The 20,499-nt window shown below is 41.7% G+C and overlaps 1 protein-coding gene across 8 annotated transcripts in view; it reads left to right on the top strand.

Moving 5' to 3' along the window:
* Nucleotides 1–20,499, top strand: part of CYRIB (CYFIP related Rac1 interactor B) — a 94,084-nt gene that overhangs the window by 55,332 nt on the left and 18,253 nt on the right. For 7 of the 8 annotated variants that reach the window (XM_035556296.2, XM_050709264.1, XM_035556299.2 and 4 more), the window contains 2 exons: nt 7,312–7,348; nt 19,886–19,968. In XM_035556296.2, the coding sequence (XP_035412189.1) occupies nt 19,896–19,968 (73 nt within the window). In that variant the 5' untranslated portion in view covers nt 7,312–7,348; nt 19,886–19,895. Of the gene's footprint in view, nt 1–7,311; nt 7,349–19,495; nt 19,733–19,885; nt 19,969–20,499 lie in introns of those variants that run through there. The other variant, XM_035556305.2, reaches the window with a different exon arrangement.

Raw genomic sequence — 20,499 nt, 5'->3', positions numbered from 1 at the left:
TTTATGGTCTGTTCTAGGAGGTTGATGTCAGATGTTGCTTATTTCACTTCCTGGCTTACAGAAGGACTCTTATATGCTTGTCAAAGGAAACTTCTGATTTTTGTGTTTTTTTTAAAAAACTCTGTAGGGAGCTGGACCACTAACATGTAGCCCCATCAAATCTGGTTAATGCCCAGCTTACTGCTTGGCTGCAGCTGCAGTTTTATTATTTTTGCCTCCTTTTATCTCATCTTGGAAGTAATTTTGGAGGTTACTGGGCAGAAATACTGTGCAGGTGTTGAGACTCAGTATCATTAAGTTACAGTGCAGCAATTAAGACCTTGTTGTGCAGCTCCTGTTCTTTTCCCTGTCTATTGGACAAAGCTGTTGAATGCACATGAAAGTCCCTAGGAGCTAGGCCTAGACTCTGGTATTTACACATGCTGTCTTTTGTCTGTATTATGGAATTTTTGTGCATGCTTTCATCTGAAACGCTTCTGAGTAAACATTTAGGTCGCAGGTTAAAATAACTTGGTTAGGTTCTTCCTTTCTGGACACACAGTGATATGATTGCTTCGAGTTTTCTCACTATTTTTAACTAGCATGCCATTGCCCATGTTTTTCTCTGTTTTAGAGTAATCGTGATCTTTGATTAGTGGAATATTACTGTTCAGCTGATGTGAAAAGCTTCCTTTATTTAATTTGAGCTGGAATGGTTATCGCTGCTCTTTCTGGCTGGGTGACGGGGTAGAGGTGAAGGCACTGCTAGGCAGGTGGGAGGTGGTTTGGGGACTCCCGGGGCTGTGGGACGGCTCCCCTGGCTGCAGGGGATCTGCTCTGATGGCTCCCAGCACAACTGACTGCTGACCCAAGCCTCTGCCGTGGAGCCAGACTCCTGCACGGCGTTGCTCCTGGCTTGTGCATGAGTAACTGCTGCGAATGAGCTGCTGCCGAGAGCTGCTTAGTCGGGAAGTATAGGGATCTTCGGGAGGAGGTAAAAAAGCAAACTGCTTAGGTATCCCCTAGAGTCTGAGAGAAGCATGTGGCATGAATTACTGCTGCTAGTTTCAGTCAGAATGACTTTTCAAGCTCTTTAAAAGCTAGTGTGTCTTCTCTGAAATCTGGAATACCTGAATCCATTGCACCTGGGAGCAGAGATGCTGCTGTGGTGCTGCTGGAGCTCTAGCCTAAAATGCTTCGGTCTGGGTTCACCCTGCAGTTCTACCTGGTGGGGCACTAACGGGGGCTTCAGTTCTCGTTTTCTAGTACTGTTGAGGATTATGGTTAAAATTCACCAAAAAAAAAAAATAAAGCAACAGTAAAGATCTTTTGGGTGGTCGGTTGTTCTGTTCTCTCTTCGGTTCCCTTTCATGGCAGAAGTTCCCTTTTGTTGATAGGGCCTGGTGTAATCCTGAGGAAAGTTGTTTACCCTGAGTGTGGAAATGTAGGTTGTAAGAAATAAGGGTTCTTCTGTGTAAGTGTTGCTGAATGGGGCACGGGGCTTGGGATTGCTCGGAGCCGATAACATACTCCTAATAATGGTGAATGGGAAAGCCCTTTTGACCTTTTCTTGTCTTAATGTTTTCCTTATGCAAGTGGGTGAGTATTGATGCAAGCTTCCTGGGACAGGGTACGGCTTTGTTTCTGTTACTCGCGTCTTAGTGAGTCACAGCTCTCTTCAACTGTCATGTTCCCCCCCAAAATTGCATCATTTACAGGGCTCAGATAGAGAGCTGTTGAATCACTTGGCCGGCGTTCAGGAACACTTCACAAAGGGGTGTTAACGGTATAACTTCAAAGGAAGCATTAATAGCAGAAAAATAGCAAGGTTAAGTAGTCATAGGGAAGTTAAACACGCAATAGACAGACAGCTAACAACAACATCACTTGATGTTGTAAAGGTATTCAGTATCTGTGCCTGGCATGGGAATGCTTAAACACTTTTTGAGGAGGGAAAACCTGAATGCTAGGTAGCTGTTCAAAATTCTGCTTGTGTAACATACGTGGTACTGAATTACTTGAGGACTTAGGCTTATGAAGGTTCGGAAGAAATACAGGACACAATGTGCTACCAGAAACAGCAAGTTCAGTTGTTTGTGTAATTGACTATTAGACACAGGACTTGCTGCAGTAATTCTTGCAGGCTTTCTTCCCCTTCTCCCTTTTTTTTTTTTCTTTTTCAGTAAAGCATGAGGGTGCTTAGCCTGAAATATAACAGTTGATATTCCCCGGCCCCGTGCCCAGCCCCAAATCCAATCTCTGTTTTCCTGAAAGTCCTTACTTGTCTTCTCATTACCTAACATGTAATAATTCTCGCTTGCTTGGAGAAATCAAAAGGATTATTTGGAACTTAACTCTTTGATTTGGTGTAAAGAATCCTATGTACTTGGACTTCAACTTGCAGCTTTTTTCTATAAAAATCTCTGACAAGATGCAAGAACTAGGCTTATGATGGTTCGTTTTACTGTTACTGCTAAGCCAAAGTAATGTTTTTATGTGGAAAACGTCGTCGTAAGTGGATGAAATGCAAAATTTGATGCTGAGTATTAGTCTTGTTTGTATGTGAATATCCTCTTATGCCATACAAGCTTGTGAATTATCTGTTTTTGCCACCTTTTTGGTTGGAAGGGTTTACGTATACAACCCTGTCCCCTTCTTGTGCAGCATCTCAACTTCTGTGAGATATTTTCTTCAAAGCAAACCTGACAGTTATTTGCCACGCTACTTTGAGGGCCAAGACTTTGGGCTAAGCATTAGGGAAACTGAAACGGTGCTTTGTGGACCTCTCTTGGACCATGGTGAATAATTAACTTCTAGCTGAGCACACGGACCTGAGCGTGCCCGCAGCTGTCTGGATGACGAGCGTGAAGAGCTGAATGCTAATACAGCTGTATAGCATAGCAGTTATCTTGGCATAAATGAATTTTCCTCTGGGAGTAAAGGACAAAAAGCATAGCATGTGCTTTTAGTAGGTGTCTAGCACAGGTCCAGAGCTAACAAGCAAGCTTTTGTATCAGATCACCATTTCTATCACGAAATTACAGGCTCAGAACAGGTTTGAGTAATGTGGGATCCTATAAGGCAGTATTGAGAAATGATGTAGGATTGGGAAAAGCTTAGTATAACGCAGAGACTGTAAAGACCCGACTTAGCTTTAGAGGGGTGATTGAAAATGAACAGAGAAGAAAGATGAGAGCTGGTGCTTTCTACAGCCAGAGGTTAGAAAGGTAGTTTTACAGCAGGCAACCACTGGATTTGCTTTGTTATAAGAACTGAAATAACTAGTTACAGACGGCCTCTGCGGAGACTTAACGTGTGATTCCCATGCAGATTTAGCAGTCTTCTTTTAGCACCACTAATGTCTACGTCAGAGTTCACGTCCACCTAGGATTGAATCTGGGCTCATCTGCGGAAACCTTGAAATTTTTTAAAACACAATCTTAGTGATGATTTAGTTTTATGGCTTAGCCATCAGTTGCTGTTACTGAAGTAAAAAATCAAGTTTTATTACTAGACGTTTCTTAACGTTCTTTCTTTATTACCCACAGCACGTGGGATGTATTTGACTTGTGGTTCTCTGTTGGACTGGGCTTGTTTTTGTATTTTTTTCAATGTGTACTTCCAGTTCTAAGAGTAACCAGTTTTTGGAGTGGTTTCCTCAAGCTCATTTCAAGCTTGTAACTAAGGCAGTAGAGCAGAAGTGTCTAAAAAATGCCGGAGCAGTGCAGTCCTTGAGCTAGGTCCTATTCTGCTCAGACTTATGTGATGCTCAGATTCCTTGGTCGAGAACATCTCTACCACAGCCCACCTCGGGCTTGCACGGAGTCCAAGTCGATGATGCTTAGCAAGGGAAATCCCAGTGGGATCTTGAACTTCAAGCAAGTAATTTAAATACTTTATCTGTCAAGGTAGCAAAGGGGATTGTTCTCTGAATACCTAGTATAAGGCTAAAGCCTTAGTACCTAACGTTAATGGAGTGCAGGAATCCTCTGTGAGCTTTCTTTGACTGGTGGTGGAAGCTTGCCTCGTGGAGTGATTCTTTTCTGAAGTTTCCTGATGAGCTGAGGTACCAAGCTAGGACACAGAAAGTAATCTAGATCCTTCTAACAAAGTTGTCTTTTCTTACTACTCAGTCTCTTCAGTTCTTAGTAGGCGGAAGCACCGTAGTGTTGGAAAGCTGCAAAATCCCCTTTCTTACCAGTCCACATCTGCTACGTTTGCTGCCGAGGCAGTGCTTATGTGTAGGGGTTTCTGAAGAAGTTCAGGGGAGCTGGGCAGAAGGCCTCGTTTGCATGCTGGCAGTTACTGGTGAGCTTGTGCTCTTCTGGGATCTGTTCTCGTGCACTGCTGGGTTGAGCAGTATCGGTTCCATACGAGATGGATACCCAAAACACAGCTTATCCCATGGTTAGCCTGTTACCAATCTTTTTCAAGTTTCATTATCTCCAGGATGCCAAGTTTACTTAGTGCCTCTTTTATATTTGGGTAGCGTTTAACTTCCGTCGACTCCAGGCTTCTCCTGACTTGCTGATTCACTACCCAGCGCTAATGGTGTAGATGGCTTCTCCCATCAGTTCTCCAGCTGCTGTGACAACTCTTAGAATTCCTGCTCCACTTGGCCTAAGGAGTTAGCATACGCTTCAGCCTCCTCCTGCTGTGGTGGAGTTAGGCTGCAAGTCAGGGGCCGTGTGCCTCTGTCTGTCTAATAGAGGTTCCAAAAAATGAAATGCATTAATCTTTCTGCTGCCCGACTCTTTTAAAATGAAATAAATCCACAAGCTCTTAGCCCATTGAATAAAAGGTAACTTTCCTCACAACTGCTTCTCTCTGTGACATTATTTTCAATACTTGGCTGCCTCAAAATTGTGAAATCTAGGAAAAATGCTTGTTTCTATATTGCTCATTTTTCACTACCTATTGAATTATAGGGTATACGCTTCATCTTCTGCCTGCTGGTATTCTGTCTGTATCAAGCTTCAGATCCAGACCTTGAGAATCAGATTCAGAAGGGAGGTTGGATATATTGCAGATCCTCTCTGCAGAGAGAGATGTGGTAACGCACCCGGAACCTGACAACTGGCTCATCTTTATTCAGATACTCACTTGTGTCTGAACTGAGGTGCATCCCGAAGTGCAAAAGTTAGTCTTGGAAAGAGTCCATCACACCATTAATTTCACATCTGGCCATTTTTAATGGATGTTCGGTGATCATTCCCCACCGACTGCTAGAGATCTGTAAGTCAATTCCTTACCCGTTTACACTGTGCTTTATTGCGTAGCGCAGTGTTGATACCAACAGTTAAAATACCCCGTGATGCTTGGGTTTTGCCGTGTGACTTCATACCTATCAGCTTGTCGGCATGAACCAAGTTGATAGCATGAAGTATGCTCAGTCTGTTTTGCATGAAAGCATGCTCATCGGTACTAGGTTGGGACATGGGGGTGCTGGTTGATGGCCGGCTGACCACGAGCCAGCAGTGTGCCCAGGTGGCTAAGAAGGCCAATGGCATCCTGGCCTGCGTCAGAAATAGTGTGGCCAGCAGGACTGGGGAAGGGATTGTCCCCTTGTATGCAGCACTGGTGAGACTGCACCTTGAATATTGTGTTCGGTTTGGGGGACTTTGAGTTGCTCTAGTGTGTGTGGAGAAGTGTGTGGTGAAGGGCCTGGAGCACAAGTCCTGTGAGGAGCAGCTGAGGGAGCTGGGGGTGTTTGGTCTGGGGAAGAGGAGGCTCAGGGGAGACCTCACTGCTCTCTGCAACTGCCTGAAAGGAAGGTGTGGGGAGCTGGGGGTCGGCCTCTTCTCACAGGTAACCAGTGGTAGGACCAGAGGGAATGGCCTCAAGTTGTGCCAGGGGAGGGTCAGGCTGGAAATGAGGAGGAATTTCTTCATGGAGAGGGTGGTCAGGCATTGAAGCGGGCTGCCCAGGGGAGTGGTGGAGTCCCCATCCCTGGAGATATTCAAGAGATGTGTGGATGGGGCTCTAAGGAACGTGGTTTAGTGATGGGACTCTTTGGGTCAGAGTGATGGCTGGGCTTTGTGATCTTGAAGGTCTGCTCCAACCTAGGTGATTCTGTGATAAAGATGGGAATTCAGTTAGTGGATTCCTGTCTTTCTGCCTGTTGTTTGGAGCTGGTGTAACAGGCCGATGATTCTGAGCTTTCCTGGTTGCTTCCCTTTTGCTGAAGGGCTCTAAACTTCTGTCCTCCTCTCTTCGTTGTCACAAGAGTCCTGGAAGACTCTGTTAATAATCAACTTTCACTCATTTCTCTGAAGCCTTGAGGACAAGCTATCTGAGCATCAGCACACTCTTCTCACAAATGTTAAGTGCTTACAAATGCAATATTCTGTATGGAAAGATGTGAAGAGCTGAGCAATTCTTCATTTTTCTAATAATTGTATCAGTTGGAAATTTAGTCACGTATTTGTAGCAATAAACTAATACTGTTAGGGGATCTTAAATTTTTTCCCACCTTTGCTGCTGTCGTGCTTTTTCTCCCTGTTACTTTCACGTTTCCTCATATAGTTTGGCCATTCTAATGAATTTGGACTATTCTAATTCTTAATAGCTCTTTTTAGTTAGTCAGTCTAAATTTAGTTTGACTTCCAGTCAAAATGGTCTTAACCAGTGTTCTTGACTACCCAGAAATGTGTTTTTAGGTAGAAACTTCTGTGTTCTTAAATGTTGTTTCCTGTTTGATTTTTTTTTATTTCAATTTTCTGTTATTTCAGGAAACGAGCTTTTTGAAGTAGTGTCTTTGTTGGATCTGACTGGTTTTGGTTTCTGTTCACAACTTGAGTTGTGTTCAGCCCCGACCTGTAGGGGACCAACATTTTCCAGTTAGTGTTTTGGTTTTTGTTGCTTTGCCTCAAAGTGTGAATTGAGCAGTCTATGGTCACGAGGAGGAAAAGACATACATAAAATATCTGAGAGTAGGTGGGATTTAGGGGAATATAAACTAAATCTAATTTTGCCACTGATATTTTATTACAGCTTTGACCCTCCAGTAATTAAATTTATTATGGCATATGTGCTCTTTCAGATTATCTAACACCAGCAGCCCTTTTTCCTAGAAACAAGTTTGTTGCCAGATAATTGTTCCCTATTTATTTATATGCCTACGGATAGAACAATTCTGCATTCTAGTTTTTTCATGTATTTTTTTTAAAAGTCAGTGGCATATGGATCCAGAACTACATTTATGAAGTAGATTCTGAATAGTACCGTGTCTGGAACAGATGTGTTAGCTTTTGCAAGGCTGCATAGCATTACACTGAAGTTTTGTGGTGCCAAAGAATGTATTTTCATAATCTGTTTTTTCTTTTGAAACAGAGTGGAGGCCAAGAACAGAGTGCAGCACTGGCTGTAGGTAAGAACCGAAACTTAACCTGCTTGAAAACTCTCCTGACTCATAAGGAATGAAAAATATAATATGGACAGGTAAAATGGACCGTACTGAACATTAGCAATTTTCTCTTCAAGAACTTCTTTTCCCCAAGTTGCTTCCACAACTTCTGCAAGCCCTCATGTTCTCTGGGAAGTCCTTGATCTGTAGCCTAATGCTTGTGTCCCTGTGGTTAAAGATACTAGATGGGTTGCAAGCATTTGGATTTTTGTTCGCCCGGTACATCGCCACACAGCCTAGTAATGATTTCGAAGACTCACTGTAGCAATGTGCATTTTTAGTGTGTAGAACACAGTAGTTTGGCCACATTTAAAACTTATCTTGGAAGATCATGTTTAGCATTCTTGGAAAAATTTGAATGGTTTTTCTTTCTCGGCATTTATTTTGTCTCTTTACTAATGTTACTGTGTAACTTCAAATCTTTCCTGAGCCACCTGCCTTAAGCCAGAAGCAAATACTCTGAGAAAGTTTGTAAGTCTGAAGAGGTAGTATATGCGCACTTGAAGGCTTTCCCTTCTAGTTTTATAACCTGCTACTTATTTAAGCTACTTCACAGTGTGTGTTATAGTGTATGTTTATTGTGCTGTGCCAGCATAGCTGTCTTTTGTGTCACATTGGTAAGGTAACTACCAAATGTGAGATGGGATTTATTTTTCTTCTATTTCTGATGAATCATCAAAAAGTTATTCAAATTCTGGGGAGATAATTTTTCATCAGTTTTGTTGACAATAGTGGGAAAACATTTGAGTGCCATGTCCAAAACTCTTTTGATATCCCATTCAGAAATAAAGAATGACATAAATGTCACAGAAATAATTTTCCCTGATTTTAGTATTTGTTAAATATATTGAAAGAATTGTTTTGCAAAAACAAGCAAAACAACAAAACCACTGGTTTTGTTGAGATTTGTATTGTTTTTGTTAATTTTTGTAGAGTTTATGGTGATTCCAGATCAGACAAACAGTCCATCTAATCTACTATCTTGCCTCTGTTTAGGAGTTGAGTCTAGGAACTGGGCAAGCATACAGTAATATTTTTCCCAATCTGCAACAAATGGATAGGAGAACATCCGTTGCTAGCAGTAGTAGTGTTTTCAGTTGGTAGTAGCCTTTAAATCCAAAGTCACGGGTAAGTGTTTTAGCAAAGCTGCTGTTTGAACCAGTGCAGACCCTTACAGCAGGCTGTGTGTTTGCGAAGGATACAGTGTAAGAGTAACTGAAGTAGACCATGGGTCTGTCTAGCCAAGGTCTCCAGGAATTACAATTTTATTTCCCTCTGGATACACGCACTTGGTTTTGCTAATCCTTTCCCACTCCTCCCTTATTCCTCTACCAGGACAGTGCTGCTTCTGCTCAGGAAGGTGAGTCGTCCCGCACAGCTAGCAAAGCTCAGGGTATTGCTGGGGGTGCTGCTGCCTGCAGGAGGAAAGGCTGTCCAGAGAACAGCTACAGCACATGGCAAGAAACTTCTGTTTTCTTTGAAGAAACTGAATCAACGTTTCTGGTGTTGAAGGGAAGTTGGTTATAAACAGAAATTATGTTGGCCACTTCAGCAGCCCTTCAGTTCAGGCATCTTTGACTGCTAATGTTTTCACCTTCTCCAGCTGTGCTGAAACAAAGCAGCTGCTGAAAGTTTGACAGCATCTCAAACCAGAAGGGGATCACCAGTGTAAAGGGCTTGAAGGGACTGGTAGAAGCCGTACCCAAGCAACATTTTGAATGGGAAAACACCAGTAAGATAACAATGGTAAAGTTCTAGAGACTGTTGAAAACTGTAAAGCCTCAAAGAATGAGGCAAACTTAATTAGATGGCATTTTCTGAATAAGGTTAAAAGTTGAAAAAGCTTAAAATGCAATAACACTTGTACCTTTAACATAAGTAGATGCCTGGGCATGAGCAATAACCAGGAGGGAATATATTGATGATGGTTCTAGGATATAAATATTTTCAGGCCAACTATTCTTGAGTCAAATGTAATTGTTAAATGTGGTCAGTGTTCTTTAATGGCTTTAAGTTCCACGTAAGTGCTGGTTTTCCCCTAGCACAGCTGCAGACTTCTAGCATCCTTTCTCAGTGAGTTACACTGAGCTGCTTAAAGACCCCTCAGCTCCTTATTTATTCTTCAGCCTGGTTCCTTCTAATTTTGTTTGGTGCAACTGGTGCATGTTAAGAGTCTGTGTTTTGCTTCTTTATTTATGTGTTCCCCATATCACTTATGACTTTGTAGTTCTTTGTTATATTTTCCCCACTTCAGAAAATCTTTCAGATGAGGAGTTCAAGATAGCTAAACTGTTTCTTGTATGGAAGTTGTGACAGCTTTGATCATTTATGTAGTCCTTCATTAACTTTTTCCTGTTCTTCCGTATCTTTTTTGAGATTAAGGGACCAGAATTTCCTTGTATAAATTGCGGATTCAATACTGAGGTGTAATGGTGTTCCTCATTGCTTTCTTAATTCTGAACACTTAGATTAAGTCTTTTTTAGCTGCTTGTGAGTATAATTAAATGCAAACCTTAGCTAAACTGAACGTGACTCAAAGGTCTTGTTCCAGAATTGTAATAGTTAGCTTGGAGCTGAGAATCTTCAGTATAAAGTTAGGGTAGCTTTTTCTTTGGTTCATCACTTTATGCTTCCACAACTGGATTTCATTGTCAAGTTACATTAGATTTGTGAGGTTCTTTTGTCTGCCTGCCTTTTTCCTCACTATCCTGAGTATCGGCATGAGTAGCGAACTTTCTCTTTGCTGCTCTGGACCTTCCCAGGTCACCTGCCCATTGAACAGCGTTCTGCGAGAAACTCCACTGGTGACTTCCTTCCATAGTGAGAACTGATCGCTTACTATTTTTGTCTGTTCCTTCTGTTTGTTCGGGGATCTTCCTTCTTATCCTATGGCTTCTTTTTTTTTTTTCCTTTCAAAGCCCTTTTTTGACTAATTTTAACAAAGGACATTGGCAATCCAGCTAGTTTATGTCAGCTGGATTACTATTATCTATATATCTATATATCTATATAACGTTGTTAGGGTAGGAGTTGCAAGGCGAGGCACTGAAAGGGCTGCAGCATTGCAGTTCAGGGCCAAACTAAAATGAAACATTTAACCAATGAAGATCAGTGCCGATGACTGTACTCCTTGCATGAGTACATTAGATGGCAGTAGCGGGCAGGCTGTTTGTCAGAGCATCAGAGGAAACTTCATCCAGCTTGCTTACTGAAGTGTATGGCAGCCTGATTCGTATGGGTGGAAATGGAGCTATTCTGAAGGAAAACACATTTCCACATAAACCCGGGATTGCAGAGGAGTGCTTCTTCATAAGTGAAATACCAATTCAAGGTGGCAGATCAGTTGTATTAGGCCCTGTAGTGAAGATAGGGATTGAACATACCTAACTGCTGTCCAGAAAATAAGAGAACTTAGTTTTTTTACTCTTGGATGGAAAGCTGACAGGAGGAGGGCTTGGCACACAAATTATTTTGGCGGTGTGTTTATTTTTGAGAAGGGAGCTTGATAGCTCTTAAACTGTAGCCTTGAAATACAAAACTTATTATTGTAGAGTAGTGTAGCACTGTTTTAATAGGCATACCATCTTCTGTAGAGTAAGAAAAGTTTCTTTGTAAAAATATTTTTTAAAAAGTTTAAATCTCCATCTCTTGTTGAATGTATTTTTTCGTCTTTATGTACCTTCAATATTTTCTTTATTCAAAGAAAGTTAAGAACATTCGTTTTTTATCAGTATGGAGGAAAAAAGACGGACTTTAAGATCAGCCAGTGTTTCCCTGATAATCTCAGTTGGTTAACTACTGTATTTGGGCTGGAAGGAAATTGCTGGCTCTCAGTCATGTAAGATGCTAAGATAGTACAAAGTAGCGTGAACACATTTGTTACACGCTTCCCTTTATCTGGAAGATGAAATTGTAAGGCAGTGACCTCTGTCGGAGGAGTTACAGCACTGCAGAAGACTTCTCGAGATTTTAAACTTCCAAGGAGAAAGCAAAGTGTAAACTACATCATGTGGGTATAAATGTGTCTAGAGAAAGCCTTTTGTCTCCTAAGAGTTATTTTATTTATTTATTTATTTATTTTACTTACAGGCTTGCTCTTGGCATAGTTGCAGTTACTCAAGGGTAAATCAGAGTGGATTTTTCAGAGCTTCAGCTCTCCCCTTTTCAATACAAATTCTGTTTTAAAAATAAGAATAATCCTTCCAGACAAATTAGGTCTTGTTGCAAACTTGTCTGGCACTCCTTAATGACATGAGCTATGATAAACTAAGCTGTTCTCTGTCAGCTGTACCACTAAAATATTCCCAAATTAACAAGGCTTTAAGACTGCCTCTTCTAGAGGAACTGTGGAGTCTTCAGTGCCTTTCCCTAGGCTTCCTCTAAATGGAAAAATGGTCTGAATAAACATTGAGCTGCCTGTATTTTACAATTCTGGTTTCAAGGAATGTGAAGCTTTTTCACTAGGCTGTTTTCCCTGGCAGGGCTCTGTTTTCCTGATAGGGCAGGTTTTGAACTCACTGTTGTTCAGAAGGGAGACTTTATTAATGATGTGCGATCTTAAAAAAAAAAAAAAAAAAAAAAAAAAAAAAAGTAACTTCAGTTTCAGCAAAGGTAGTTTATTGTATCAGTCAGTTTAGATAAAAGAACTGATATCAGAGGCAGCTTTAAATAGCCTTTAAGCAGTACTTCTATTAAGTTAGCCTGAATACTTCCTTTTCTATAGAGAAAGCATTTTCTTGTAGTATACTTCTTTTTTGCATTATTTGTGTAAGATAGGGATGACCGAAGCCCCTGGAATTCAGTGGCTTTTTTCCCCTTCTTTAATTGTTCATGAGAATAAAATCACGGTTGATTTGTAACTAGCGGTGTGCGGAAGAATAACCACTAGATGTCAGTAGTGGAAAGCAGTGTGTGGATCTTTGCATAGGTTTGGACTGAAGTGTGCTGAAAAGTGTGTGTAAAATGATGAAATCCTGTCTTTTGCTAGAACAAATTGTTTAGTGGTGAATGAAATAGCGTGTTTTATGTGGAATTGGTGACTGGAGTGGCACTTCCTATATGCATTTGATTCAGCAGTTAGATTCAGGTTACAGCAGCTGGACTGACACCTTCAGCATTAATAACGTTATTATAGCTGTGGTGGGTCTTGAATATGAGAGCAGCTCATCCAGAATCTAACCTGTTTAAAGCTCATAGCACCAGCTTCTCCTTCCGAAATCTGAAGTTAATAGTTCTCACTTTCTGGTCTTTTTTCCAGATTAAGAGTGATAATGAATATTCAATAATTATTTCTTGTCTGGGCAGTGTGGTTTATTACTTCGGGACTTCCTTTAATGTCAGGTGTTTAATTACTTTAAGCACCAGGATTAATAACAGCAGCGGGGATTAGAGTGTCAGAGGGTATCTGTGCTTCTCGGGCACTTCTCAGGAGAGAAAAAAATGTGCATTAGACTAAGAAAAACATGTTTGGATCCAAGGAAAATATTAAGACTTCTTAAAATGGTGATTCCTGCAATGTAGTTCACAAGCCCTGGCTGGCTTTTTAAGGTTGCGGGCAGCTGTATTCTCACTGACTGCAGAGCTGAACTGCTTCATTGGGGTAGAAGGCGACACTCAGCCCGATGGGCTGTCCTCTTCGTGAGCTCGTGTGTTGCTGAGGGCTCCCTTTGATTCCGCTAATGTGGGCAGCCACTTGTTCACTGGCTTTTTTTTTCTGTTCGCGGCCAGATACTGGAGGCAGGGAATGTTCAGTAAGCCTTGAAACAATTGCCGGGCTGATAGGATTATCGTTCTGGAGGAACAATCCAGGGAGACGTTCAGCTAGGCTTTTGTTAGTGGTAACGCTCAGATTATAACTTGAAGCACTTCGTGTCGTACTATAATGATACACATTTTACTCTGTGTTTTTTCACTTACAATTTTACCAAAATCTCCCTGGGTGAGAGGTTTGTGCCGCACACCCCTGACCAGCTGAAAATTTTAAACTCAATCCCCAAAAGAAAACGTGTGCTCTGTGTGTGTGCTTGCATACGCTCCTCCAAACTCTGGAGCACGGATACAGGCTTTTAATTGAGCACAGATTTCGTGCTCTGGGTGTTCCTGTTCAGCCTTAAGCTTCGTTAAGAGGAGTCAGGGAATAGTGTATGGTTTTCCAAAAGGTCAACTGGCATTTTCTTGAAGCAGGCATTCTTTGGTAGTGACAGACGTGGGTTTTTACATCTGCTTATTTAACTTGGTATTAGTTCGGAAGCATGCTATTCTTCCAGCAGAACAAAGCAAAATTCAAACTGTCATGTGAACATCCTTCTGGTGTTTTGCCTTTAACAAAGAGTAAGTTTTCAGCTGCTCACCAGTTGAAAACAATCCTTGTTAACGTACAGTTTTTCTTCCAGGTGAGAGAGGGGGAAATGTCTTCGGTGCTCGCCTGAATTTAGTTGCATCATGTATTTCTATTAAACTTCCCCTGCGCTTAGCTTAGAAAAAAGTACTGAAATGTGTCAGGGATGTTTTCAGCATGAAGGGCATGCGTGCAAGACTTGTTTTGAAAATATGCCTTCGCTTTCCGCTTGTCTGATCGTGACACTACCCTCAACATCATACAACCCCATAAGGCTGTAATGGGCCAAATCACTGTAATGAGATGTGGCATTCCGTATGTCTTACTCTGTGCAAGTAGGTCAAGTTTAAAGCATGTTCCTGGCTAGGGCTTCGATTTCCCACAACCTGCTCCACGTGGCTCGAGCTCTGTGCTGGCGCTCAGAGCGTGCCAGGAGGGATTCTGGGCAGCTTCACAGGGACGGGAGGCTTTTGGACACAGACTAGCAGCGTGCTTTTTTCCGCCCCCCACTCTGATTTTGTGACGATGGATTCGTGGCAACAGAAAACTTCAGTAGTGTAAAATGTGTATTTACTGAATCTTACTCTGTTTTCCTAACGAGTTACCTTTGGGCACTGTACTGTAAAATCTTAATTGTTAAGACCCCTCAGAGGAAAGTTTGGTTTTAAAGCATGCTTTATTCTGAATGAGAATACTAAATAAAATGTGTTGGAGCTTGATCTGAAGCTGTGGAAGAGCAAATAGGTAGTGAGCTAAACTGTACTTAGGACTGGGCTTGCGAATATTTTGATTTTGTGATCGCAAGGTGCAAAATCCCTCTTGATAAGGGTAACCCCAGTGTGGCTTTTGTTCCAGTTGCACGTGAATGATCGTGGGTCAGAAGGGGGCACCACCCACAAAAGTCACCTCCAGTTCTGAGTCAGCTCTGGGACCAAGCCAAACTGCAGGGTAGGAAATGCAGTCAGTAGTAGTGCTTGCGTTGGCTTTGATCTTTATATAGGCTTAAATCTTTCTTGAATCAGAGCTGACTGATGTGGCAACGTGCTCAAGAAAGACAGTTCATACTGGAAGGTCTGCTTGAGTAGGTACAAGGTCAGGACTGGGTAACTGGAACCATTTCTGACTTTCTAAAACAGTAGTTCTACTTACTTGAGCTGAAGACATGGACTTTCAAGGAAATTGGAAGAGTGCTTGGTAAATACGTTCCGACTAAATCCATTTGTGCCACCATGGTATTAATTTACCAAGATCAGTCTTTATAGAGCTGCTAAAATCTTCTGTGTTGATGCTTTTACAGGGCATCAGATAGCAGAAGAGGGCCTGGGAGATGACTGCAGTGGCTGGTCTCTGACACAGTTCACTTTTCCAACATGCAGATTGTCATCACCTCTAAAGTTAGAGCCAGTAGTGGACCGTCTTTCATGTGTTTTGGGACCAGCGGAAATGCAAATAAGCCATCCTGAACAAAACAAGACTCTACTAAATCTGGATCTGTCAGGAGCCTGAGGCATCTCAGAGCTGCATTGCTGTACTCTGGGGTTGATCCAGGTGGGCTGCTGACACCACAGCCTCTCAGAATGGTCACTTTTTAATTTCGCCTCTATAGGTTCCACCTGTGTACATGCAACGGGTCAGCTCTGCTGCTCAGCTATACCTTTTGAAGCAAAATAACGTACAGAAGTGAAGAGTCATCTAACCTGAGCCATTGCATGTTGATCCACAGCTTTTTCCATGAATCTGGGGGGCTCCACACTGTGACAGTGTGCCACTGTCTCTCTTCTAGGCTATTTCAGAACTCGAGAAACTAATGTTTAGCCTCACTGCAAGAGTGAGTTTCTATCTGTTGAATCTCACGTTTATTCCTTGAAGCAAGGAATGCAAGAAGGGGAGAGAAATTGTTCTCCCAAGAAGCATTAAATCAATTATATCACGTCAACTTTTGTCTAAATTGAGCTTTTAAAGTTTTTCCAGTTTTTTGAGGTCTAACTTGTTAGTTTAGATTACAATTTAGAGGAGTTGTCATTTCTACAGTTCTTCAAGCACACCAAGTCCAATGATGTTTAGGAATACTTGAGAGTCTCGAGTAACTTAGAACTCACCTTGGTAAGTGTCAGAAATAATACTGCTTTTGCCCAGCTTCTGCCAGATTTCCACTCACTCCATACAAACTGAACATGTGGCGAATACTTGGCTGTGAAGAAAGCAAATGTGATCGTGTCTTTTGAGTGGAACTGTGATACGGCTAAAGCATATCTAGATTGTTTCAGTATGCTCAGTGCACAAGGGAAGAAGTCTGTTAAAGACTTTGTTACTAAGAAGTGTATGTGCAACTCTGTCTTTGTGTAAATTTGAATGCTTTCCTACATCACCTGTTGTCTTGTTGCTGCTATGGTTGAACTAATTCATTCTCATCTTCAGCTTCTCTCCTTTGCTGAGAGAAGTTGTTCGCCAACCTGCTGTCAGTAGGTCAGTTGGATCTTCTGCTTGAGTCTCTTTTGTGCCCAGTGTTCCAGGGTAGTGTCCAACCTTTTGTTGGGTTTTGCTATTGGTTAATCTCACTCCCAGAAAAAAAAAACATGTGTTAATATAAACTAACTTATTTCTGGGGGGTAGACCTGTGTGGAGCCAGGAGCTGGACTCGATGATCCCTGTGGGTCCCTTCCAACTCAAGATATGCTATGATTCTAACTTTTCTGGGAGATAAAGGTCAGAGTGAAGCTGTCCGTATTGCAAATCTGAGTCCCCAACCCCCTTTTTACCCCCCAGTTTAGGAAGTGGTAGGGATTCAATTAAATGATGTGTTCTGCCTTCGCTACATGCTCTGCTGCAACCCTGCCTTTGAAGTGTTTCAGCCCTACAAGCCTTGCCCCTAATCTGACCTTCAGAAGTAACGTTATATTTACACCACGTGCATGACCCTGTAAGCTGTTAGGAGGGCACTTGATATCAAACCTACATGGGAGAATTCAAATGAGGTGTTGAAAATATTTTTGTGGAGGAGGAGATAGTGCAGCTGAAGAGCTGAAACATGGCAGTAACTGGTAATTTTAGGCATAAAGTTCTCTTTAATCTCTTAACACCATTCACTTTTGTGTGTTAGCTACTCTTCTGTTAACGTTGGAATTGCAATACTTAACGGCACAGTTTTGTGATTGAGGTTTGGCTCTTAAATCTGAACCTGCAGAGTTGGTTGTCATTAGGCAGCTTGTACTTCTGCCTTTTGTTGCCGTCGTTGAAGGTGTTTAAGAATGTCTCTATTTCAGCATTTTCTAGATTGCGAATGTCCTTGTTGAGGGAGGGGGCTGAGTGATTCTTTCAATCCTGTGTTACAGAATATGCCTGTGAGATGAAGAAGAGTAATTACCTGCTTTCTGGTGTTGCTTGTTTACACAGCGTTGGCACATGTAGCGAGCTGCTCAGTAAGCTATGCGACAGAAAGCTGTAGAAAAGCTGTCTCTCTGAAGAAACACTTCTTTAGATGGATTTGTTTTGTAAAATGAGAGTTGAAACCGGACATCCTAATCTAAATCTTCCATACATAAGGGCTAGGAGATCTGTTTGGACTTCTGATCGAAGTTCACATGCTTAGGAAACAGGACTTCTGTTTCCTGGTGATTCAAGGGAGAAGTTGAACGTGCGAAAAAGCAAGCACACACCTAGTGATTTGATCTTATGATCAGAATCCACAGTGGTCAAAGATGCTTTTCTAAAAATCTGTATTTTTACCCGTTCGGTTGTTCTGCAAAAGTTGTTAGACTAACATTACCGATTTGGCCCTGAGTAACTTTCAAAAACCTGGGATTAGTTCACTGTGGGTTCCCAGGCTTTTGTTGATGGTGTGAGATATTGTTGAATCTTGTGGATCCTGAAAAACAAATAACTTAGTGCTGGCTTGCTTCTTCTTACACACCAGTTGCATTTTCTTTTGGAACTCAAGAAATCTGGCAATGCGGGATGCCAAGATTTGGTTTGCCAAACAGTTTGTGTAGGGTTCGCACTGCTTCAGTTTTCTTAATTCCTCATAAACTTACAATTCTTACTGCCATGTTGCTTCCCTCCGAGTACGTCAATCTTAAAGCAGAAGACAAACGAGCAGACGCCGGTAGATCAGCAGAGTTAGACTAATCTGAAACTTGATTTTAGATCTGATGGTTGAGACCAATGTTAGACCGATAACTTATTTTTAAAAGACTTGAAATCTGTGTTTAGGTAGTATCTTTTAGCTTGTCTTGCAGCAGTACCCCACTGAACTCCTGATATTTCAGGGCCATAGTTCTTGAAGTGTTTTTAGCCTCTGTAATACAGTCTCTAAAACCCTGGAAGGCCATTGAAAAGGCTGCCTCTTTGTGAAATGCCTCTTTGTGAATCTTCATAGTCCTACTGAAGGTATTGATTTCAGAAACTTACAGTAACGTTTGAAACTTCTTGTGAATTTATCTGACCCAGATTAATCCAATAACTTTTAATTTTTCTTCCACTTTTCATTTCTTTTTAGCTGGGATGTGATAGCAAACATAAGAAGAGCTGTTGAAACTTGATTATCTCCTGTTCTTGGAAAAGACTAACTTGTATTCGACTTGTCACTTTTACCTGATTTTATTGGGGGGAAATGCTGTTCGTTGGCCACAGATTACTGCTGAGAGGCTTTCTGAATTTTGTTTTGCGTTATGGAGAGTGAGTCAAAATCAGGCTTGTAACAGCAGCAGTCCTTTTGAGGCTGCTCTCTTCCTAAGCAATAATTGCTTTGTGGGTTGTAGCAGCTATGCAAAGCAATTGGCCAGTCGTCATAGGTGACAATTCTTTAATTCTATTAAACTCAGATAAAAAGAGCCAGTAGTTCAGAACTTCATTTTCGCCGAAGCTATTACTTTTCATTTTTTTCCAATGATCAAGGAGAAGAAGGGGAGAAGACGTGCACTGTCCAGTGCACATTTGCTGCTTCCCACCACAAGCTGATGAATCTGCAGCGTGCAGAGCCGGATGGGAGCCCTGTTCCAGCCGCCCCCAGGCGTGTAATTAACACAGGAAACGGTTGTTGGAACTAAATTATTTTGCCATTTTTATTTTTAGGTTTGCTGGCATGGGTAATCTCATTAAGGTGCTAACCAGGGACATAGACCACAATGCAGCACATTTTTTCTTGGATTTTGAAAGTAAGTCTCTCAGCCCTTCACAGCTGGTGTGTTTAAAATGGTAACAATAGGGTTGCTTATACCTGCTGGAATGAAGGCCAGGGGACTCAGTTGCAAATCTGCGAATTGAAAAAGGGTTGCATGTGGTTTGTTTTTGTGTTTTTTGTTTTGTTTTTTTTTTTTTTTCAGTAGTAGCCAAGCCACCATCATGCTGCTGTGTAAACTTTCTTTTTGTGTGCTTAGTCATTCTGGGTCTCTGTGGTCAGTGATGTCCGTCCATCTGCCTGCAAATCAAGTGATCATAAAACAAAATTCTGTCAGTATGCCATGGTAATCTGTGCTGAGCAGTTGTTCTCTGTAATCCTATCTTACGTGTGAGTAAGTACTAAATCATTCTTGATTCTGGTTTGTTCATTCATGGTGCAGTTAATGTGTATTTTGACATCCAAAAGTCCAAAGTGGAGTCGTCTGAGCTGCTCAAATGTTCTAGGCACCTCGTGTCAGATCTGGGGCATACCTGCGATAGCATTTTCTGCACACTGAAACGATGTATCCTGATTCAGCTTTCTATAATGGCTTTCTGACAAAATTATAAGGGCTGCCAAAATGAAAGCTCTTCCTTCTGTTGTCCCATCAGGTAAAAATCTGTAGCATGGCTACCGTGTCAGTGCTTGCCAATACGGTACTTAGCCCTCAATCCGTGGCACTCCTGCTCAGGAAACTGGTGCTAGGGTGTACCGGGACAGAATTAGTCAGCAGACCTTCAGCTGGAGTCGTGCCCCTTTCTCCAAGGGGAGACAGAAGATGGTGGTGACACACATCACTTGTGACAGGAAAGCTGCATTGCATCTCTGGGACCATCAGCTGTACGTCCCTGAGGTGGGGTCTCCCTCCACCTGGAGCCTGAAGGATGGGTTCATGCCTGATGGATGCCTTTGGTCTTCTTCCCCCACCGCTTCATTCGACTACATTTGGGCTGTTCCTTCTTATAAAGGAATATTTTTTTTCTTTCTCTCATTCTTGTCTTGGCAGGTACCTTAACATGGGGAACCTTCTTAAAGTTTTGACATGCACAGACCTTGAGCAGGGGCCAAATTTTTTCCTTGATTTTGAAAGTGAGAAGATGATTTTATATACCTATTACTCTTTGCCTGCAGTAGACTGCATTTGTCATGTACTAAATGTATGTTTTCACTTTGCCATCTTTCTAACAGCTTTGCATGCCTGAGCTATGGATAATTGTTCAGTGAGCTTTTGATGTAAGTGATGATCTGCTCTAAAATATCCTGAGTTTGTAAAATGTAAAATCTTTGTTTCAGGGAGGGCTTTCAAATTGCATTTTTACTTCTGGAATCTGACATGGTTCCCATTTTAAAAACAAAAATGCTGTTCGTTCTTAATCAAAACTTTTAAAATAAATTTTAAAAGAATTGGAATTATTTGAAGAGCTACTGAAATTGCAAGGAGATACGTGCATCTTAAAGAAAAGATGAAGTATTAAACCTAATTCTGTTTTGTGCACTGCCAGTGTGCCTGCGGATGCAGAACAACGCTGCATATGCTGACTGGCTCACAACAGCTATTCATAGCTCTCCACATCACCACGTTAAAGGTGTGTATGTGAACCTTCTGTGATTTGGCGTTGG

The sequence above is a fragment of the Cygnus atratus genome, chromosome 2 (assembly GCF_013377495.2).
Source record: "Cygnus atratus isolate AKBS03 ecotype Queensland, Australia chromosome 2, CAtr_DNAZoo_HiC_assembly, whole genome shotgun sequence".
Taxonomy (NCBI): domain Eukaryota; kingdom Metazoa; phylum Chordata; class Aves; order Anseriformes; family Anatidae; genus Cygnus; species Cygnus atratus.
This window is presented reverse-complemented; position numbering and strand designations above follow the sequence as displayed.